Below are 24,659 nucleotides of genomic sequence, written 5' to 3'. Positions count from 1 at the left end.
GTTTTCATTTACAAACGCTTCGAATCTCCTTACAACACTATGTACAGCTTCAGAAAATACTTGACTCTTGATCACTGCTTATCACACGAATTTCGAACTGAACTTTTCTACTATCGCATTTGGAACGTAGTCTTGATGAAGTACGGCAGCGTATCCATCGGGGCCAGATGGTTGTAAAACCATCGACCGCCTTCGTATACTTGGTTGGTGTTCCCATCCCGCCACGTGCCTTTTGGTAGATAAATGTCTCGCTTTGTGGCAAATTCCGTCAGGACCGGAGCCACCAGAATGTCCTCCCCGAGCAGGTACTCTGTGAAGAAATGATTGGTGTTACTAGTTTAGAGCTGTGGTGGTTGAATCCAGGGGGGGTTGTTTCGATGACTTACCATCGCTAATTTTCAGAGCCTCTTCATCTTCCGGATCGAGCCACCAGATAGGTGGGTTGACGGGGGTGCCTTCCGCCACTGCCAGACGCATCCGTTGCAGTATGTAATCGGAGTATTCCTCGTGTAGCATCGTGAAGCGCTTCGTTATAGTGACACTCTGAAATGAAAGTGAAATGAAATCGGTTAGCAGCTGTATCAAATCTTTTCTGTCCATGAACCACGTGAACATTTCTTGAAAGGAATTAGATTAGGGATAACACACTTTGTTTTAAGGAACTATGCACTACTTGGAATACGTCAGAATAACGGAACGAAAACATAATTCACAACTCACCTCATCATCAATTTCCCACGGAGTCTTGGAAAACTGCATACTCGGCATAAAGGTATTCGCCTGCAACCATCGGATGAACAGCTCCTTCGTTAGTATGTCGCTGCCGTACATATTCCCGCCGATCATGTCCGGCAGCACGAACGCGTATCCGTTCAGATTCATCTGCAGCAAGGTCGGAATTAGCGATTGCAGCCCATTGTTCCTACCCCAGCGAGTGTCGAAGTCGAGCATCCTCACAAATACCGGCAAGTCTTGCGTAGCCCACCCGGTTCGAATCTCGATCATCGGCCCAAACTCGGCACACATTCGCACGAAGCTCGTGGTCATACTCGCCGGTAGCAGGGCCTTCGGTCCTTCCACATCAGGATCCACCGGGGCCCAACTGGTTTCACCGGCGTCGAACTTGAAACTATCGATTCCTTGCTCCCGTAATTCAACGAGTCGCTGTCGGAACCATTCCACTGCTCCGTGGTTGTTGAAATTGATGTACGAAGCTTCGTCCTCTCCGCTGTTCCACCACTTGGTGTTGTAACCAATGCTCTCGTTGTGCGATTTTACTAAGAACCTAGATAAAACGGACTTCATTAACAACTCTCAACCCCAAATTATAATCGATCCTTTACCCTTTAGTCAGCGCCTCCGTGTACCATGGCTGGCAGTTCTTGTTGATGAACGGATGAATCCAAAGTGTTACTCGAAAACCCATCTCCTTCAGCTGCTCCGTCAACTCGGTTACATTCGGAAATGTTAATGAATTGAAGACCAACGACCCGTAGCAGTTCTCCCAGAAGTCATCGATGTCCAGTTGTGCGTTCTTGAACCCGTAATCATTGATTTCCTTGGCAAAGTCCAACACCGTCTGTTGATTGATCGGTCTCCTGTACCGTACCCAGGTCGACCAAATTGGATGCCGCACCATACGTTCATCGGGTATGTCGACTGGCTTGTTCAACACCTTATCGACCGCCTTGAGGTGAGCTTCTTTCACATCCTTAGCCACTCCGATCCGATAGTTGAATACAAACGACTCGTCGTACGTGTAGTAGGGCAACTCTTTCTTCGCAGTCAACCGTAGCGATTCCTCATCTTGATCGATAAACAAGGGAACCTCTTTCTCTACGTAGAAAAATACTCCAGCGGAGTTCAGCCAATATCGCTCCACGATCGCCGCACTGTGCAACTCCTTAGGTACATAGGCGTAATCTTCGAAGCGCAACCGTTGAATCGGGTAGAATTGTTCCATTTGTTCCGGTCCACCGTACCACTGAATCTCCCGATCCTTCAACTTTCCGTTGGTATGGATCAGGTCCGACACGATCTGACCGGTGCGGAGCGTTCGCGTAATGCTGATCATCGAAAATTCTGTTGTATCTTCGATGTCTTTGATTTCAATACGTTGCCCATTGCCGTCCAGGCGGAGACCGCGAGGGATAGTTTCGATCTCCGAATCGTCGGTGAAGTCATGGTCCAGGGTGATTCGCTGAACTGAGATGCCATCTGTGAAGGAGATAAAGATAAAGAGGTATATTTTAGTGTCATAGACTAATACTAAGACCAGGGGATCCCGAAGGTCAATCTTTTCGCTCAGGAAGTATCAGACCTTCGGTCCAAAGCTAATTGAAGCACCCCTCGAAACGTAAAAAATCCACGAACCCCTCATTAAACTCTGCCAAATTTATAATGCGAATAAAAACAAACACACACTTTGCCAGATTCTAGTACTTGGGATCAATGGGCTATTCAAGTAATAAGCCAATTTACAATCATTAGTTTCTTATTGGTTGGTGGTTTGACCGTGTTAACAGGATAAGTACATTTCAAATTAGTGCTATAAAGTTTTTCTAGGTCCTGAAATGTTGTTCTCTTTAAAGTGTCCACACTAGTTCATATGAAGACCAAACTACAGATACATGTTCAAGTATTGAACCTAAAGAGCAATATAGCCTTCAAGCAGTGATAGCCTGTGGAATCTCGAGCAATCTTGGAAATGAATCCCAATTGACGATTTGCTGATTCTTTTGACGTAGGACCATAGGTAGGACTACGTCTTTGATTTCTATATGGGGGTACACTTTGTGAAAACCGAAAATGGAACATGTAACAAATTAAGAAAGATTTTGAACGTTAATAACTCAGCTGCCCCTGGTCCAATTTCAATAATTTTATCACCAATCGATCAGAAATATGGCTACGCATCGATAAATGCTTCCGAATGTTGATTTTCATCAAGAAACTATTGAAAAACTGGTAAATTTCCAGCATTGTCCGAAAGCGTCGAATTAACTAACAAATCCACCAATTACGTACATGCATATGCTGCTTCCCCAGCACAGTCGTCAGAGAGTAGTAAGTAGACGAAACATGTCGATGTAGCATTACGATGAGGTTTGGTAGTTCAGTGGTTACCGTTTCTGCTTACTGATCAATCCTGGCCTGTCCCCTTCCGTGCAATTTTTCACTTTGCCTTATTCTATCCCCACTAGATTTAAATAAAAAAACAAATTCCGCTTTAACCGATCGCATCACTTCCCGCATAAACGCGAACCATCACATGACCTTACCGATAATGGTTATAAATTGTTTATAATCCCTGCTAAACTTCAACTGAAATGGTTATGGAACCTTACATGAACGTTTGTGTGATAAAGTTTTAACCTTATGTGTTATGGTTTTTTGGAAGCGGACCTTACAAATAATGGGTTGTTAAGAACCATTACCATTCCAAATTCTTGTTTTCTCCATACATTTTCGGAAAGAGAACTATATTAGAACGTTTTTACTTATGGTTTGAGAACATTAATGGTTATGGTTATGGTAGTCAGTAAGGTCCATTAATGGTTTTGTATTATCACTCAACTTTACGTGAAATATACCGTGAATTGGTAATCAGTAATTTACAGGCAACCAATTCGCGATATATTCCACATAAAGTTGACGATGTTACAAAACTATTCATGGACCTTACTGGTTACCATAACCATTACCATTAATGTTCTTAAACCATAAGTTAAAAGGTTTAAGTAAAGTTTTCTTTCCGAAAATGTATGGAGAAAACAAGAATTTGGAATGGTAATGGTTCTTAACAACCCATTATTTGTAAGGTCCACTTCCAAAAAACTATAATACTTAAGGTTAAAACTTTATTATTAAACGTTCATGTAAAGTTCCATAACCATTTCAGTTGAAGTTTAGCAGGGATTATAAACAATTTATAACCATTATCGGTAAGGTCAATTTATGGTTCGCGCTTATGCGGGTTACCACAGTTAATCCTAATCAAAAAATAACCTACCTCACTTACATAACTATCCTTCCCGAGACAGCCGTGGAGATGTAGAGGTATTCTCGGTCTCTAGTAACAACCGGACGTCGAACTAATCATCCTCCCCTCCCGAAAAGACCGTGAGGACGTGGCCGGCGCTCATTTGAATATTTGAATTAATGTGTAATGTAAATTAAAGATGGAAAGCTTATTCCATGCACCATCTATGTAGTTCCAACAATCAATACGAAACTAACGATTTTAAATTGGCTCACCACTTTAGTAGCCTATTGGTCCCAAGCAAACGATTAACGTACCCTATTCTAGTCGAAATTCTAGTACTACGCAATGTTTGTTTTGATTCGCTATGAAAGTTTGACAGATAAAATGAGGGGTTATTGGTTTTTCCTATGTTTCGAGGAGGGGTGATTCGACAAGCTTGGGACCGAAGATAGTACCAGAGCTGAGCCAAAAAGTTGAGCACGTTTCTTCGGGACCTACTTGTCTTAGAGTTACCTATATGGTAGTTCTCTGTGCAAGTGGATTAGTTGTGATATTTCACGGAGGAGCAACAACGAAGTGCACGGTTAGATAACGTTAACCCGACGGCAAACACATTCATTGATACGTTGGATGATAGAAGAACATAGCAGAAATAGTGCGAAATAGGAAACCATGGTCATCACAAAAAAGTAGAAGGGTCTGTGCCTAGGGGCACGAACGGAAGCTTGACGTAGGACCGCTAGTGGACGGAACAAATGTGAACATTTAGTTCTTTTAATTGATCAATCATCAATTATCTTAACTCTTTCCGTTTTTTATTTGTAAGCTTATCAAATTTGTAGTATTTATTTCAAAGAGAAAATTGATGAAGAGAATCGAAGGGACTGTCAACTTGAGTATTTTCGATTCATCTACCCGACTTTAAAAGGTGTATTTTGATTTTTTTGTTATTTATGAATTTTTAAGTTTTGTGCATTTTGGTATTAAAGTGTATTCAATTCACCCCTCACAGGATTTCCTTCCGAATTATATGAATGGGGCGGAGCGGAAAGTATCGTTTTTGCAGAATATGTAAAAAAGTAGGGACTTCGAGAGATTGAACTCGTGAGAGCTAATTTTCTCACAAATTTGATTTTATTGGCTTTCTGGGGACTGAATATACACCCAAAGCGAATTATTCCCACTTCTCTCAAATTCTATTGGATTTTTAACACTTCCTACCAGCGTGTTCTGGAAAATGGTCGGACGATGATTAATCTCACCAATACATTCGGGCCTACAATTCCACACCGTCTATAGAGACGAGGTTGAGCCTTGATAGCTAGCTGCTTGCGGGAACTGATGACCTTGACAAATGTCCAAATAATACTCTTAACAAATTTATGGTGGTCCTGAAAAGGACCGTTTTGTAGTGATGGTTGAGTAATGCTGAGCTGAGCACGACGAGCTACTGATTCCGATCCTAGCCTAGCGGTGGGACTTCTTCCTCCTTCTCTATGGTTGCTCATATGAGCTCCTGCTGCTGCTGCTTGCAGGCAGCCTTTCGTTGTTGTTGTTGTTGTTGTTGTTGTTGAAAGCACTCCTGCTGCTGCTGCTGCTACTACTGCTGCTGCTGAACTGGACAGCACCACTTATGGTGATATAATGAGCACCGTTCAGTGGGACCGCATCGAATTCGGTTTTTAAGTCTGTGTTAGGGAAAGCGCTGCTTTCAGACATTCGGTGATAATTTTGATCACCATTGCAAACAGTTGGACATTTGGTATTTTTAAATAGTGACCTATTGAAAATTAACTAAGTGTTCATTTTAGCAGATTGGTAGATAAATTTCCAATCGTTTGGCTTGTTTAGAATTAAAATCTATCTGCTATTGGTCGAAACCTGACCTCTTTTCGTAATGCTGTGCATTTTGGATTTTAGAAATTGCGTGGATTCTATAGATCCTGTGGAGATCTATCTAGCCCTGATGTATGTGTTGGAAGAAGGAAAAATGTACCAGCTGGCGATTTGTTTTTTTTTTATGATAACTCCTTATTTGAAAACAGGCAAAAACTCACAAACAGGCTGCTTTTTCATGGTATACAGTGTGATAATTCAATAATCAATAAATTATCTCAACATTTAATGGCAACCCATTCATAAATTTTGGTAACATTCAAAAAATTCTATAAACCACTTTAAATTTTATATGTAAGCGCCGATTGAAACAATCTTTTCGACGTCACTACAAGGGTGATTGATTAAACGAAAGAAACGAATGGTGCGGAATGAAAGCCGAGGAAAAACTAATTGCACCAATATATTCAGGCCTACAATTCCACACCTTCTATAGACAGGTTGAGCCTTGATAGCTAGCTGCTTGCGGGAACTGATGACCTTGACCAATTCACAAATAATACTCTTTAACAAATTATTGGTGGCCCTGAAAAGGACCGTTTTGTAGCTGTATGTCGTTTGGAGCGAGGGTGACACGCTTGCATTAGATGACCGACCCGCAGCGACTCACGAAGAGCTACTAATTCCGATCCATAGCATAGCGGTGCAGCTTCTTCCTCCTTTGATGGTTGCTTATGTGGGCTCTGCAGCTCGCTGCTTGCAGGCAGCCTTTCGTTATTACTGGAGAACAATTTTCAACGCCACACGCCGAAAGCACTGCTACTGCTGCTACTGCTGCTACTAATTTCGACGATCGAACACCACCACACAGTGGTGTGGTCGTTGGGAGCGTGTGGTTCTGAGTATGGCGATGAGTGTGCAAAATATTACGCAATTCCATCCTCCCTATTCGCACGCGCCCGAGGATCGGAGGCGAATGCCACTTCGACTTGTTTCGTCTACTTACTACTCTCTGACGACTGTGCTGGGGAAGCAGCATATGCATGTAGGTAATTGGTGGATTTGTTAGTTAATTCGACGCTTTTGGACAATGCTGGACATTTACCAGTTTTTCAATAGTTTATTGTTGAAAATCAACATTCGGAAGCATTTTGCGGATGCGTAGCCATATTTCTGATCGATTGGTGATAACATTATTGAAATTGGACCAGGGGCAGCTGAGTTATTAACGTTCAAAATCTTTCTTAATTTGTTACATGTTCCATTTACGGTTTTCACAAAGTGTACCCCCATATAGAAATCAAAGACGTAGTCCTACGTCAAAAAAGATCACGATCGATCGTGCAGTGCTGTACTTGGAAAATGACTGATTAAAGTTATTGACGAAGAGTGGTTATTGAAGTACCAGCTAAGCAAGAATGAAAATGAGATAGCTGTTAGAATTAGTAGCTGTTAATCATTTGTGGAATGATGTCATATCAGTTTTCCCGTTGCTATCGTGTGCGACAGGGATCCGTGTGCCTGGGTAATCCTTCGGGGCCCAATTGCCAAATGTAGATTGTAGACCTTTTCTATAGTTTGGACGGATTCCAATTAGTTTTACCGGTGTAAAGATTCCAGTCTCGCATAATTTAAGTGCAAGTGAAGGAAACACGCCTGTCATCCGTGTGGCTGTGCACTTGCCACGATCGTGTTAGACCGTGTTCGTCAGAGTTCATTGAAGTTTAGAGCCGTTCAATTCCAGTAAGTGTGGAAACAATTGGCAAATCAAAGTTAGCACTCGTGGATAATAGAAGAACTATGAGAGTGATAATGGTTTCAAAATTTTACACGGTGAGGTACACGAGTGCAATCTTAAAATGCTTTTATGCAAATGGAGCATTTTATTTAAATGTGGTTAATGCGACGTTAGTAGAAAACTTAAGGACTATTCAATAGACATATAATATAGAAAAAATAATTTCCTTCCCTGGGCTTTGGCAAAACCTTGAGGTAGTTTAATTAGACTACCAGGTCCCAGGGCTGATCTGGATCTTTACCACATTGGAAAGATGCACACTAGTGTTGCCAGATCAGTGTTGATGCTTACCAAAAGTGCATTTGAACCCGCTTATAAAAGCATATTAACAGATTAATCATCATCGTACATTGTTTATTGCTCTGTACTAATAATAAATGATTAAGCACAGCGTTTGATATTTTAGTAGGAATGCTGAATTTAGTCGCAGTAGAAATCAATCCTTTATTGAATTGGATTTATTTCTATGGATATGCACGTTTGGAAAGTATCATCACAAAGATTCTGCACTCGGTCTACAGCTTATGGGCGGGAAGCGTTGTGTTTGTTTTTGTTTTTTTTTTTATCTATTTATAGAGTCAATTCTTAGAAATACGAAGCGAAAGACAAATCAAGCATTAAGCACAAGACCTTCAAGAAAACAAACAACACGAAGTCTGGAAATGGCAATGTTTTATTCAAAATGTCAAATATTTCAAGAATATCGGGTGAGACCAATCGAACTGAGCGCTCTTTCGGTCATCTGGAAGGGTTGTGCACGAGGAGCGATTTTAATCCCCCCAGTTTTGAAGACATTCCGGAGCGAGGATCCATTATCCAGAAACACAATACAACAAGAGAAGGAAGTAGTATTGAAGGTAAACAAGGAGTACATGGGAACGTCGAAAACTGTAAGCATACTCCGATCTATTCTAGTACTCTTGTATAAAACCTATTGTAAACCGGCTAGATCGTAGTCGTCGTCACCGGGAAGCATAGTCATGTGAAGATTGCCAGATCCGTGACCACTCATGATAAGGCACACAAGGCTCTCAACATTAAATACATTGCACGGGTTGGGTCGCACAGAGGGTTGATTAGATGTAAATAGCTTTGAAACACCCGCATAAACGATAACCATAAGGAATGCCTAACAACCTATTCGGGTTATCATCCCAGCAATATGTGGTACGGTGGCACGATTTGTGGTATCGTTCATGTATGGTGCTCCCCCCACCCTTTATTAGGGTCGCTGACGCTCATTGCACGCTCTTTCGTTCTCCGGCTGATTGAATGGATGACGGAGTTTGACGTCACACTCCTTCAGACGTTTAGGCGGCGGGAGGGTGAGAGGGATAGTTGTTCAGTACACGGAGACAATTTTACAAATGTATTTCTAATAGGTAAATCACAGTTTAAAACTCACTAATAATCTCTTTCAATCTCTTTTAATTTCTTTTTCATTGACGGTGTGATGTAATCGATGCGCTCTGTGACGAGAGCGCAAACCAAACGAGGCCATTTTTCAACGATACGATAATAACTTATGCGCTTTTCACACAAAACCTACCCAACCCTTTCCTTTCTACAATCCCTGAGCAGCTGGTTTACCATAAGTATACCTCGCAGAACTTTTTTAACCCCCATGGGTAAAGATGCTGTGTTGCTCACTCCTCTCCCCTTCCCTGGTGTATTATGGATGGTGTGAATATTCACATCGGTGACATGGCCCCTGACCCCCTTGTACATCATAAAATGAAAATGAAAATGAAATATAGAAAAAATAATTTCCTTTCAATTTTTTTTATGTGTACATAGATTTTAGCTTTTCTACCACTGTACCAGCAACCAGATTTAAATAAAATACTCCATTTGCAAAATAAAAGCGTTTTAAGATTGCGGTCGTATACTTCCCCGTGTAAAATTTTGAAACCATTATCACTCTCATAGTTCTTCTATTCTCCACGAGTGCCAACTTTGATTTGCCAATACTGATGCTGTATATCTTAGCCATTTCGCAAAGGTGGGCAATATGAATTCAAAGTATATGAATCGTTACCTTTGGATATCGATCAAGGATTGATTTGGTGAGTTCGTTTCATTTGAAAATATCCTTATATAGTGTGTCAGTAAATTGCTCATAATGAACAGTGCTGGAAAATTTAACATTTTTTTTTCAGCACCTGCCTCAAACCAAATCAAACTGAACTGAACACGGTACATATTAGTGTTGTTTGGAATTTTGCTGTTTTTTGATAATTACCGCATATAATTGGCGTTTTCATTATGGATTTTAAATATAAAAATTAAAACTAGGCACAAGTGAGTGAGTAAGAAATGAAGCCATTCAGCATCCAGTAGCATTTGTTCCACCATACATAATCTTGCAGTTTATAAACACTGTATGAACACTGGACAATGCTTGTCTTACACAAACAGAAGTTATTACCCTCATTTCAAAAGTTGTTTCACTAAATTTTAATATCAAAACACTGTCAGCCTTGTTTAAATAATCGAATCTTGCATTGTGGTGAATTTTCCCATGTTTTGAAGACTTAAAACGAATGAATTAAAATGCCTGATTTTTACCGAACAGTTAAGCTGTTCAAAGTTCATTACAGCGGTCGCTCAAGCTGTGCCTGCAGGGGATGTGGGGGTAAAATTGACATGGAAGGTAAAATGAACACTTGAATTTTTCAACGGTGAAATCAAGGGGTTTCCAGCAACAATGACTATTTGTCACTACCGTCAAAATTACTCTGATTACTCAGTGATTACAAAGATTATTGTGATTACACGGTTACTGGCAATAACTCATGATCAGGGCTCTACATTGTCGAAGTTCTAAATTGAACTTGAGTTATATTTCTTTCATACAACACATATTATATGTAATGCCTAGCTAGACTATCAGCACGAAACGAAAATGAAAAAGAAGCACGCCTAAAATGAAAGAATGTGGATTATGTCGTCGTTACTATGCTCACCCTTTTTAAATGAAAGTATCGTCGATTTTCGAGTGAAACGAAACCTCATTATGGCTTTCAATCGCCTTCACCGACACTTTCAATTTATTATGCGTTATGCCCCCGCTTTCTTTACTTTTTTTTATAGACAAATATGTGAATGGAAGATACATTAAACATAATACGTGTAATCTTCAAGTGTTTTCACGTGAGAAATGCTTTGAATATATATTTTCATTTTCCGTCTTATACTTCATGAAACTTCGTATGAAAGACGAAGCTATCAATGTCGAGCGGTCTTTCACTCATCCGCTTCACCCAAGCTTGAAAGAAAGACGAATGAAGTGACGGGAGAAAGAGAGGCAAATGGTTAAAAATTTGTTTGTAGACGCCGACTGGGCTGCGAAGTTGCTCGACTTCAACAGAAAAAGAAAGCTACCAGTCTCTTCATCGCATCGATTTTATTGATTGAAGCAGATATTGTGACGCCCTGCTCACGATTACTTGATAATTACCATGAATTACTCATGATTTCTTCTGTGACGACTAGTTGATTACCATTGATTATTTATGATTACTTGTGATTATTAACGATTACATCTGATTACCTTGAATACTTATGATTACATGATTTTTATCGTGTCATCTCAAATTGCAACCAAATTTTATGCAACTTGTTTCTATAAATCAAAAAAATAATAATTAAAGAACAATATGGTGGTTTGAAAAAAGCTGTACCAAGCCTGCATGACGGCATAATCTAAAAAATGAAAATCACGTAAAAACAGAATTGAATGTACTTTGCGAAATCAAAGTAATCTTAGTTTACTTGTCACTTCAAAATTTGTTAGAAACCCCTTGGGTGACATCATCAAAATTCTGTAAATGTAAACAATGGAAGGGGTATGAAACGCATCGACTGAATTGCATGTGTGCTGAATTGGATTTCGTCAAGTGTTCATTTTACCTGCTATACTCATGTTACCCCCACTTCCCGTATACAAATACTCGAACGCACGCTGACAAATTGTTAGAATATTTAAATAGTAACTTTTTGTTGATACCGGAACACTCGGGATACCGGGAAGGCCATTCTTGTGAAACCGCGTTAAACTTAGTGTTGACTAAATGGAAAGAAAATTTGGAGCATAAATATACGATTGTTGCTGTGTTTTTGGATCTAAAACGCGCTTTTGAGACAATTTCTAAGCCCTTATTGTTGAGAACAATCAAGCGCTTTGGAATTTCGGGTTCTGCATACAAATGGTTTGAAAGCTATTTATCTGACTGAACACAAAGGACTGTTTTTAATGATTTTTTATCTTGTCCCGTTGACAATGACCTTGGAGTGCCTCAGGGAAGTGTATTAGGGTCTCTTTTATTTATTATGTATATTAATGACATGCGACGAGCTTTACGGTTTTGTGATATTAATCTGGATGGTTCGAAATCATGTGTACGGGTTGCAGACGAGATTTCGGCCTCGTTCGTGACCATAGATGGGTTGAAGCAGGAAGATGCTCTTTCGAACTTGCTATTCAACATCGCCCTCGAAGGAGCGTAGGAGAGCTGGCGTGCAGAGGAACAGTACCATCATCACTAAGTCGCACATGCTCCTTGGTTTTGCGGACGACATCGACATCATCGGAATCGACCGTAGAACAGTGGAAGAGGCGTTCGCGCCTTTTAAGAGGGAGCAACGAGGATTGGTCTCACGATAAATTATACCAAAACGAAGTACATGGTCGCCGGTAGAAAGCGTGGGAGCAATAGTGGTGTTGGTAGTGAAGTGGTGCAAGATGGCGAAAAATTTGAAGTTGTGGACGAATTTGTTTATCTTGGTACTTTAGTGACGTGCGATAATGATGTTACCCGCGAGGTGAAAAGGCGCATTGCAGCCGCGAACAGGGCTTTCTACGGGTTGCGTAGCCAGCTGAAGTCCCGCAGCTTGCGTACGAAAACGAAATTCGCGATGTACAAGACGTTGATTCTGCCGGTAGCCCTTTATGGCCACGAATCGTGGGCATTGAAAAAGGGCGATCGGAGAGCTTTCGGTGTATTCGAGCGTAAAGTGCTGCGAACAATACTCGGCGGTAAACTGGAAAATGGCATCTGGCGGCGTCGCATGAATCACGAGTTGTACCAAGTATATAACGGCATGGATATTGTGAAGCTTATAAAACACGGCAGGCTACAGTGGGCTGGGCATGTGGTACGAATGCCGGAAGAGCGTCAAGCGAAGTCAATATTCAGCAGGAAACCCGGAAGAGGACGTCGGCTTCAGGGTTTGCAAAGAATTGTGTTTTTGACTATGGTGTTCATTTTTAAAGTAGTTAACGGTTTGCTGTCTCGATATTTGTGTGATCGGATTGAAAGAGGAAGTGATTTCCATAGATATAACACTAGAAACGCGGATGAAGTAGGAACACCACATTGTGACTATGGCATGACCAGACACTCCCGGGTAACTAGCTCAGTAGCATGAGACCCCTGAACTGTGTCGCAGGGCCGGCATGTTACAAGGTATTCGGAGGGGCTACGCGGACAAAGTATGAAACACACAGGAATATTCACATTTTTTAACATTTATTTGCCCTTTTCTGTGGCGTGTGGGTGTGGGTTTTCACATATATGTGGCGTGTATGCGAGAGTTTATAAACGGTACGGTACTCACTGTTGCAGCAGATTCTCCTTCGGCGGCGCGACGCTGGTGTTGGCCCACACGGCTGCTCCTGCACTACAGTGTGGCCGGAAACTTGCGGCGCGGGCTGCAGACAGTGTTGTTGCCGCTTTGGGAGAATGGCGGATCTGGTGGCGTTCATCAGCCACATACAGCTCAGCAGGCGTTGCTGGCTCGTTTCGCTGGCAGGCGTCTTCCGTCGTTGACGGCATCGGCTGACCGTGGCATGGCCACCTTGGTCGAGCCGAGACGGGACCCTCCTTGGCAATTAAGGCCACCGGTCTGAGGAAATCGTCCCTGACGGACGATCGAGTATCATTTACTGTTAGGCTCGTAAGCCATCTTGACTTCCGAGCCGAGCCGTGTGAGCCCGTTTTATTTACGGTACGAGGTCCTATTGTAGGGTTATATTTCCGTCAGGTTGGCTGATAACAATGAACGGAGGCAGTCCAACATTCCAGAAACCCCACAAGGGGGGGGGGGTTGAGGGGGGGGGTACACTAAATGGCACTGCACTTAAAAATACTGGTCTTTTGCACACGGACGCCTGTTTGTTTGTGGTCAATCTTCCACTGAAAGATGGCCTCTCCAATATATCATTCTCCCTCTTTTCGCACAACCATTTTTGTGCGAGATGTTGTATAATAGTTTTTTCAGTAACGTTTTTGTTCTTTGCAGCGGCACAAACCCTCTCGCTCTTGTGTGTGTCTACTGTTTTATGTTTAACAAAACGTGAATGTTTCCACACAACAACAACTCATACAAACGAAAATCCACGGATTGTAACCAACTGGTTACAACATCTTTTGAATAATGCTTCACAAAATTCATTATTTTTCTAAGGTATAAATGTTTTCAATTCGATGCCTAGACACATCAAGCGTGCAACTACAGAATTTAAGAGACGCTGCATTTCACATGTAAAAGCTGTTTATTGATTTTTTATGAATGGATAAATCATGTATCTTGACGATGTTATCTCTAACGGATCATTTTGTATGGAGACTGTCATAAAGACATTTTAGTAATTTGTGTAGCATATACAAAAAACTACATTATTTTCCTCGATGGTGATGATGAATTTTTAGTTTTTTTGATTTTGTAGTAGTAATAGTAATAGAAATAGAAATTTTATCAGTGCATGACGTCAACGTTTTTGGGAAGATCCCGGGCATCAGATCTACTCGCTGCGTTTATGGACGCCCTTGCCGGTATCTCTTCGAACAAGTTGCTGCAAGTGTCCATGGATGGGCCCAATGTGAATTGAAGCTAGAGGTACAAAAAGGTGGCGAGAAGCTGATAGATCTGAGAAGCTGTGGGCTGTATATTTTGCATAATGCATTCAAGGATAGTGCTCGCAGTATCAGTTGGGATGTTGTCAAATGTTTGCGTGGTATCTACAATATCTTCAAAGATGTACCATCAAAACGAGCGTTTATTACGATGTATTCTGGATCTACCATATTCCTGCTAAAGTTTTGCGGTCACCGATGGTTGGAAAATAGTGCTGCTGTTCAGAGGGCAATCAAAATTACTCCGCAAATACGAAAATTTATTCAAGGCGTCCAGAAAGACAAAATCGAAACAACGTCAGCTTCCTACCAAGATGTTAAAAACGGTTTGAATGACTGACTTGCTGCTGATGGCTAATAGTGCGATCAGACTACAGGGTGCGTGACGAATTTTTGCAGTAAATGGCATATTTGAGAAAAAATACACCAGTTAGTTATTCTAGCAATGAATTTTGTGCGATTTATTTTCTTTCGCAACATATGGAAGTTGTAAGTAAATTTATTCAAAAAAATTGCCTTCCCTTTCGACGACTGTAGTTAGACGCTTCCGGAAACTGCAGTATGCACGTTTTAAAATGTTTCGATCCATAGATGTCATCACTGCCTTGATTTTAGCTTTTAGCGACTTAAGTGTGGTGTGAGGGGTTCTATTGGTATCCCGTTGGACGACGCCCTATACAAAATAATCCAACGGATTGATATCGGGACTGCTTGGGGGCCAAATTTCTTCCTCCCAAATTTACGAAATATTTTCCGTAAGCCATTTTTGTGCTTTATTAGCAGTATGAGCAGGTGCTCCGTCTTATCACTTTCCCAAGCCTTTTTTAATATTATACACTGTTCTTTCAGACACATTTACCGACCGAATTATTTCTTTCAAGCATACTCCGGCGCGCAACAAAGCGACAACGGCTGACAGATTGCTCTTTTGTTTCGACATCTTTACGTTTACTCAACATTGTTTGTTTAAATCTTACACCTAATAGTATAAGCTATCCAGTGCTGCCAAATATATCTAAATCATGATGCACAAGCATGAGAAATTACTATTTGAAATTTACTGCAAAAATTCGTCACGCACCCTGTACAGTTTTATAACATGTTATAGCATTATCTTGATGGTGGTTTCTGTATTGCAATTATTTGACAACCGTTATGACATGTTATAACTCTGTAGTCTGAACGTGGTATTAAGCTAGTTTTCTTCATATCAGTTGCTGTCGAAGTTGAGCCATTTCAATACGAATTTCAGACGGACAATCCTATGGTGCCTTTTTTGTGCACCGCGATGTCTCAAATGGTTAGAGGCATTATGGAAAGGTTCATTAATATTGATCATCTGAACAATAATGCACAGGTAAATGCACGTTTGATCAATATGATCGCAAAAAGGAACGACTGGACGTTTTTTTGGCACAGGTTATTGGTCGGCGTATCCAGAACTATTGCTGGTTGTGAAAATGATTGGCTGCTTATCGCATGGCAACGCCAATGCAGAGAGAGGTTTTTAGGTCAATCTATTTAGATAGATCTGGAATTAGGGCGTAACAGGTTTTGTAAACAATGACTTCTATCGTCGATTTCTAGGAACTCAAGGCACGCCCACGCAAACCAACATAACCGTCGGGTAGGGGAAGCCTTCCTATACCCGATGGTGCTGTTGATTTGCGTTGGTGAGCCTTAACTTTCTAGCAATCATCGAAAGAAGTCATTGTTTACAAAAGCTGTTACGCCCTAATTCCAGCTCTATCTAGAAATGCAGACTATCTTTTTGAAAAAAAAAATTGCATCAGCATCATTCCAGCATCAAAATGAAAGCATATTGAAATCAAGTTTTGATATCAACATCAAACTGAAATCCTAATTTGATTTCAGTTTATGCAATTGATAAATTTTGTTTTGATTTTGCTGTACATTTGCTCTTCAAAAATATGTTGTTGCGGGTTTGATTTCATTGCCTTAGCATAACATCACTCTCACTGATAGCAGAAATAGTTTTCAATGTGATGTCATAGGAAGATATGTTTGCTCTCAATTTTGATATTTTAACCGTTAAAACGACCAAAACGACAGCAACCTGAGTAATCATTATCAGCGAAATCACAACATCAAATTTAGATTTCAATTTGATCTCAGACTTTGCTCGGGCTGTGTCCATGATCGGGGGAAAAAAATTAAATAATACCACTGAACTGTTAAAAAGTTCATCTAATTGAGATTAACCACTAACGGTGCAAATCCTGATTGACGGACAAAAGTTGGCGCTACTTAGTGGCGTAAGATAGAAATTTTGACATGATGGTGCTTTCAAAATTCTTTCACGGTGAGGTATGGGAGAATAGTTTGATATCATATGAAAAAGATCGACATAACTTCAGAAAGTACTGAATCACTTGAGAATAGTTCAGAATCACTTCAAAAATTACTGAATCACTTCATAAAAATTCGGAATCTCTTCAGAAAGTACTGAATCATTTCAGAGCGCACTGAATAACTAATGAAAAGTTCGAAATCACTTCAGAAAGTACTGAATCATTTCAGAAAAGTTTGGACTCACTTCGGAAATGCTAAATCACTTCAGAAATGTTTTCAATCAATTCGGAAACTACTGAATCATTAAGGAATGTTCGGAATCACTTCTGAACGTACTGTATCGATTTAAGTGTGGAATCACTTCAGAAAGTCTTGAATCACTTCATAAATGTTGAGAATCACTTCACAAAGTACTGAATAACTTCAGAAAAGACCCAAAACACTTAATACATATTCGAAATCTCTTTGGAAAGCACTGAATCATTGCGAAAAGTTCACTTGAGAAATGTTCGGAATCACTTCGGAAAACACCGAATATCTTCAGGAATGTTCGGAATCACTTTGGAAAAGTTCATGATCACTTCGGAAAGTACTAAATTATTTCAGAAAGCACTGAATCACTTCGGAAAGTGTTGAACCACTTTAAGCTCGGAATCTCTTGAGATAGTATTGAATCACTTTACTGCCGCTCTTCGCATGTCGGTCCCATGACAAAAATCAGCAAGCCGAGAAAATCGCATTGTAAGCTTAATTCGTACTATTGCTTCTACGTGACGAGACAACCAATTTGGCTGTCTTTCCAAACTTTTTCAGAACAAAGTTTATGAGTTCATCCAGTATTATGAAAATATGGGTGATCAGCTACCATTTGCACTGTAAAACTCAGTTTTGATAAAAATTGCTTTGGGACTGACATGCGAAGAGCGGCAGTTTAGAAAATTTCGGATTCACATTGAAAAGTAGGTACTGAATCATCCCAGAAAGTTTGTAATCATTTCCGCAAGAACCGAATAACTTCGAAAATGATTAAATTAGCTAGGAATGCACAGAATCACTCCAGAAACGTTTAGCCTCACGTCGGAAATACTGAATCGCTTCAGAATGTTCATAATCACTTCGCAAAGCACTAAATGATTTCAGAAAGTACTGAATCACTTCAGAACTGTTTGGAATCGCTCCGAAAAGTACTGAATAATTCCAGATAGTTTGTAATCACTTCCGAAAGTACTGAATCACTTCAGAAAGAACTGAATCACTTTTGAACAGTTTGAAATCAATTCTGAAAGTACCCAAGTACCAATTTTTTATGAGGGTACTGTAGACCATGATTTAGACTTGTAGAGTGCTTTAAAACCTCAATAAAACTTACAATGTTACTTGAATAATTAATCACTTCAGAAAAAAAACTTTGAAATTCTTCGGATAGGGGGAGAGGTAGCTCATCGATTCTTCCGGTTCGCCTGCTAGCATCGTGCTATAAGGTACCAGGCGATAACCAGGGTAGTTAATCGATAGCTCGATGACGTCATTTCGTTGACGTCTGCAATGGGAAATTCTCATAGCAGGCGTTGACGATGGGACGTTGTCGAGTTGTTGAATAGCAACTATCGTGGTAACTCACCGATTCGATCTGCCAAATTTGGAAAGACGTCTGCATTGAATTGTCTCATATAATAATATTCCGCCCACTATATCACAAGAAATTGCGAGTAGCTGAGTGGAATGGAAATAAGTTAAGCATTGGGTACAGGACCAAGTCTCCCCTGGGTGGTGCCAAAAGATGAGCGCAATAAAATCATCAAGTTGCCATAAGGCACGGAATGAGACTATTGGCTGGGTAGTCAAAGTCTTCTATTCGTTAGTCATTTCAGGTGGATTAGAACAGGTTTAGGTGGGCGTTGGCCAGATTTGGATTTTTCAGATGTAATCCTGGATAGGACCCTGTCATTGAACGTCGCGTGAAAGTGGAACTTAATGAAGGCCTAAGTACTTTTTCGTAGTTTTTAGTTTTCGGATTTGAAAGATCGTCGGTTACAGTGGCTGCTTACTGAGCAGAAAAACGCGGTCCCAGGTACTTACATATCAAAGACATTTATGGTAAAATCGCTTGTGTATCGTGTATTTTGCGAAACTCGTTGTTGTCGTTGGTTCCGGGTTTGAATGGATACACAAATTTGAGCAACGGTATTATGTGATATGAGGGGCTCGGTGGCCTTAGAGCAACCGTTTTTGCTTACTGAGCAGAACATCATGAGTCTTATCTCAGGCCCATCCACATTCAAGATTCGTCAATCGTTTTATTTGTTAATATGACTACATGGTAATAACAGCAACTCGGTGATTAAAAAGGTGCTCGTCTGCCTAGTGGCAAACGTTTTTGCTTACTGAGCAGAAGACCGTGGGTTTAGTCCCAAGCTCCTTCGCGTTATATGATCGTTAGGACATCAATTCAGCTTATCGTTTACCAAAACGAACCCTGCTGCAAACCCAACCCTCTTATCCAACATCCCAGTGATTCCTCGTGGAAGTGTAGAGGTGTTCTCGGCTTCCATCAAAGCGAGTGTCATGTCAACACAATCCTTCCCATTCCTTTCTTGACCTGTGTTCGGGCGCGGCCGGCGCTGGTATTGCCTAATTTAAGATCACCAGTTTTTACACATTGAGGATGATTGCTAGTCCCAAACATCGTCTATTGGTTCTCTGTGTAATTACAGCTGATCTGGCAGTAATAGAGTAGCAACCGTGGGCGGTCAATCAAGCTCAAGCTCAAGCTCAAGAAAAAACTTTGAAATTCTTCGGATAGTATTGAGTGACTCTATCCTGACTCCAGAAAGTTTGTAATCGCTTTTGTAAAAACAAAAAAAAATCCGGATAGAACTGAACATCTTCACAAAACTTCGGAAAGTACTTTATCAATTCTCTCAAGTTTGCAATCACTTCTTCAAGAGCTGAGATCATTTTGTAGTAACTTCAGAAAAGTTTGGAATCCCTTCAGAAAATATTAAGTCACTTCAGAAAAATCGGAATAACTTTGGGCATCACAGAATCATTAAAAAAAAGTTCAAAATCTCTTCTGAAAGTACTGAAAAACGATAGAAAATCTCGGAATCAGTTTGAAAAGTGCTGAATTACTGCAGAAAAACTTCAGAAAGTACTGGAATCACTTCAAATAGTACAGACATATTTGAGCATGAGAATGATTAACCGCTCGCGGTTGCTACTCCGTTATTGCCAGATCACCTGTCAGAGAAGCAAAAAACGATGCGTTGGACTAAATGTAGGTCAATTAGACCGTCAAAAACCGAGAGATCCTCCTCACTTTCAGGAATTTTTCAACAGTTTCTCAGCAGGATTTCCTTCAGGGAGTATTGATTATTATCGCTAAGCTACTCAATTGTGACACATCGAAAAAGATCTCGACTTTGGCAACATAGTTGAAGTACAGCCAACTCTACACAACTCGATGTCCAGTTATTCGATATCCAGTTATATAACCATAATAAAAATGAGTGTCATGGCTACTGAGATAGCGAATTTGTATGAGATTGTTATTCTATAACTTGATAATTCTATAGGTACATCGAGTCGTAGAGAGTGCACTGTAGTTACGTTTCCAAAAACGAGATCTGTCTATACTGACATTACATTCCATTAGGAAAGTTTAGAATCACTTTGGAAAAGTTGAGAATCCCTTCAGAAAGTACTGAATAACTTGAGAAAAGATTAGGATCACTTTGGCAAGTACTGGACCATTTCAAAAAAAAAGGAGCTAACAGAATAACTTTAAACAGTACTGAACTTTACAAAAGTTTTAAATCACTTCGGAAAAAATGGAAGCACTGGATTCGTGTATTCAGCTCATAGCATATTTAATAACTTCAGAAAAGCTTGAGTTCAGTAGGGAAAATGTTGAATCGCTTAAAGATAGACTCACTTCCGAAAATGTTAAATTTTCTGGACTGATTTAATACTTTCGGCAGTAATGTCACGAGTTCTTGGGAACGTTTAATGCAAGAACCTGTTATAAACGTGAAAACGTAGCACTGAAACAGTAAATGTATTGCCTAATAAGGTTTCCAAAGGTAACATCTGTTGTAACAACACAAACATCTCTGGTTCTTATTCCAAAGATTTGCGTAGCGACGATTGATGGTAATGATTTGTAAAACGCCAAAGGTGTTCTTAGTAAAACGCATAAAACGAATCCATATTTATGAAATGACGGCTTCGGCATGCCAGACTATTTTCGGCAACCCAAATTGAAAAATTATTTTTACTGGATTTTCTTACGAAAACACTTCGCTGAATGCATGCAAACGATTCTTTATGCTTTCAGCTTCAATTTGACTATATTTTTACCACTGAGAAAAAGCAATCTAGCAAGGTTTTCTTGAAATGAAACACACGCACTACAAATTGTAGCTGATTTCGAATTGCCGATAATAGAACAGCAGATTTACATGCAGTTCAAATGGAACGGTTGCCGAAGAAAAACTGGTTGCCGACAATACTCGCTCTCACTAGAGAAGATTGGAGCTTTGTAAAAGCGTTTCAAAACAGTTTTTGACAATTCTTTCGACTGAAATTGTTAGAGCAGCTGGCAGCAAAAGATTGTAAACAAACCAATACTGCATATGTGTGCGTTCCTTAGAGAAAAAGGCTATAGAAAGAAGGTCGCTGCTTAGGTTGCCGAGAATACGTAAATTCCCCTATCTTTATTTTTTGTTTTTTTGATTTTAACTATCATCATATCCATAATCTTCCCCTTAATTGGCCTAGTACTTGTGACTTAAGAAGGGGGACCGAGTGCCTCGGAGAAACAAAAGTTCGTTGCGCCTTTGCGCAGTTAGCGCAGTAAGGGCTTCTTACTGCGGAGGTTTTGATTTGATAACATACTGATAGTTTTGGAAATTTTGTTTTGCCCACGAATGTTTAGGAAAATTCTAGAAATTGCGCACCAAGCGCACGGCGCCGCGTCGCGCCGCTCGCGCGTTCACGCATCGGGAAAGACACGGGAAAGACGAAACGAGGAAACGAGTTCGGACCAAGAGCGCGTAGCGACTCGCTTCGCGCGCGAGCGGCGCGTCGCGGCGCCGCGCGCTTGGTGCGGCGCGTTACAAAAATTGCTATAACTCGGCTCCCAATACTGGTGACAAAAATGTTGAAACGGTTCTGTATGGGAAAAAAGTCAGGGAACAATTCTAAAAAAAAAGTAATCTTGTATCGCGCGGGGAACACCAAAACAATTGCATTTGTTTATAAAAAATTGTAATTATTATAAACAAATTACATTTTTGATGAATAAATTTTAGTGATTTTGGAAAAAAACATGTCTTCTTGTGATTATATCAAAACTGGAGAAAAATTCATTGGCCCGATCTAGAGATAAGATTTTTTTTCGAAAAAGGGTCAAAAAAACTTAATTGTTTATAACTTTTGTTTAAATGCGAATTTTGCCGAAATATTTTGGGTTATTGTTTGTCGTGGTAAGAGCAATATATAGACGTATTTTGAATGGAATCCAATGATTTGTGAAAAATCAGTGGTCCACTTCAGGAATTTTGACTCACAGCATTACGAAAAGAGGTCAGGTTTCGACCAATAGCAGATAGATTTTAACTCTAAACAATCCAAACGATTGGAAATGTATCTACCAATCTGCTAAAATGAACACTTAGTTAATTTTTAATAGGTCACTATTGAAAAATACCAAATGTCCAACTGTTACAATGGTGATCAAAATTATCACCGAATGTCTGAAAACAGCGCATTCCCTAACACAGACTTAAAAACCGAATTCGATGCGGTCCCACTGAACGGTGCACATTCTATCACCGTAAGTGGTGCTGTCCAGTTCAGCAGCAGCAGTAGTAGCAGCAGCAGCAGCAGCAGGAGTGCTTTCAACAACAACAACAACAAAAGGCTGCCTGCAAGCAGCGAGCTGCAGAGCTCATATGAGCAACCATAGAGAAGGAGGAAGAAGTCCGACCGCTAGGCTAGGATCGGAATCAGTAGCTCGTCGTGCTCAGCTCAGCATTACTCAACCATCACTACAAAACGGTCCTTTTCAGGACCACCATAAATTTGTTAAGAGTATTATTTGGACATTTGTCAAGGTCATCAGTTCCCGCAAGCAGCTAGCTATCAAGGCTCAACCTCGTCTCTATAGAAGGTGTGGAATTGTAGGCCCGAATGTATTGGTGAGATTAATCATCGTCCGAACATTTTCCAGAACACGCTGGTAGGAAGTGTTAAAAATCCAATAGAATTTGAGAGAAGTGGGAATAATTCGCTTTGGGTGTATATTCAGTCCCCAGAAAGCCAATAAAATCAAATTTGTGAGAAAATTAGCTCTCACGAGTTCAATCTCTCGAAGTCCCTCCTTTTTTACATATTCTGCAAAAACGATTCATATAATTCGGAAGGAAATCCTGTGAGGGGTGAATTGAATACACTTTAATACCAAAATGCACAAAACTTAAAAATTCATAAATAGCAAAAAAATCAAAATACACCTTTTAAAGTCGGGTAGATGAATCGAAAATACTCAAGTTGACAGTCCCTTCGATTCTCTTCATCAACTTTCTCTTTGAAATAAATACTACAAATTTGATACGCTTACAAATAAAAAACGGAAAGAGTTAAGATAATTGATGATTGATCAATTAAAAGAACTAAATGTTCACATTTGTTCCGTCCACTAGCGGTCCTACGTCAAGCTTCCGTTCGTGCCCCTAGGCACAGACCCTTCTACTTTTTCCTGAAATTACGAGAAAGTCAAGCAAGACAAATGTGAGATAAATTAGAAAACACAAGTGATAGTGCTGGGAAAATGTTGACGGAACTTTCATAATCAAACTAATCATAATTTCAAGAAGAAAGGATAGAGTACGGTGCTGCTCGATAAAGTGCAAATGTTTTGCAACGTACTATATAAACTAGATAATACACTATGTGAAACAACGCCATCAACGTCGCGGGCGAATGCATCGTTATTTTAGGCAGATTTATATTTTTAGGGCGCCGGTCAATATTGGGTGCGACTACTTAGCTCAAATTTTAGGAACACAGCACTGGGTATAATAAAGCTCATCACGTTGTAGCTTCTTAGGTTAAAATAACGTAGTTTTGTGGATTGGAATTTTTCTGAAAACCGACTGGAAAGTCAGGGAATTTTGTTTTCGACTTTGAGTCGACACCCTGAATGACTAATACGTGGAAATTGTGGCAAAAGCCTTGAATTAGTAAAGAGTTGGCTGGAAGTCGTTTCCATGGATATAGTCCTGGCACTGCGGAAGCTTAAACATGTAAATCTCTGGTCACGTGTAAATAGAAGTATTGCCGAGGATTATACTTGGACACTTGATAACTAGTTACACCTTTGAAGGTTTTTGGTTAATGCCTATAGCATATTTAACAGGACATTTATATCTGTATTATTTTATTTATTTATTATTTTATTGAAGAGGTTTTAAATTTTAACAAATTCATTCGCCTCTAATGAATAGGAAATATAAAAGGTACTACGTTCAGTTCGAGGTCGAATATTATAAATCACAAAGTGGTTATATTTTATCAACTAGTTGACTTTCTCTCAGGAATAACAACAATTTTTCTTCAGCGTTGGGATCATTGCCTAGGATTTCTCGTATGGATCCAGGTAAGTTGACGGTTTTCCGACAGTTTTCGTAGACTGGGCAGAAAACGAGCAGATGTTCCACAGTTAGGCGACACTGACATACTTCGCATTGGGGGGGGGGGGGGGGGGGGGGTTGCTGGTACTTCCTATGTAATGAGTGTGCGTGAGTTT

At 40.1% G+C, this 24,659-nt stretch overlaps 2 protein-coding genes across 2 annotated transcripts in view; both read right to left on the bottom strand.

Annotated features, from left to right (window-relative positions):
• LOC135702511 (sex-regulated protein janus-A-like) overlaps positions 1-24,659 on the bottom strand; it is a 125,417-nt gene that overhangs the window by 100,634 nt on the left and 124 nt on the right. The gene's annotated exons all lie outside the window — the stretch shown is intronic.
• The window catches only part of LOC135702488 (myogenesis-regulating glycosidase-like), a 71,472-nt gene continuing 46,856 nt past the window's right edge, over positions 44-24,659 (bottom strand). Inside the window, exons 2-5 of the mRNA XM_065223535.1 lie at positions 1,344-2,217; positions 721-1,285; positions 387-543; positions 44-310 (exon numbers count right to left, since the gene is read on the bottom strand). Coding sequence (XP_065079607.1) covers positions 111-310; positions 387-543; positions 721-1,285; positions 1,344-2,217 — 1,796 coding nt within the window. The 3' untranslated portion in view covers positions 44-110. The remainder of the gene's footprint in view (positions 311-386; positions 544-720; positions 1,286-1,343; positions 2,218-24,659) is intronic.

Source organism: Ochlerotatus camptorhynchus, unplaced genomic scaffold (genome assembly GCF_037179485.1).
Source record: "Ochlerotatus camptorhynchus isolate MF236.1 unplaced genomic scaffold, CSIRO-AGI_Acam_v1.1 ptg000193l, whole genome shotgun sequence".
Lineage (NCBI taxonomy): Eukaryota > Metazoa > Arthropoda > Insecta > Diptera > Culicidae > Ochlerotatus > Ochlerotatus camptorhynchus.
Note: the sequence above shows the minus strand (reverse complement) of the source record. Positions and strands in the feature narration are given on the sequence as shown.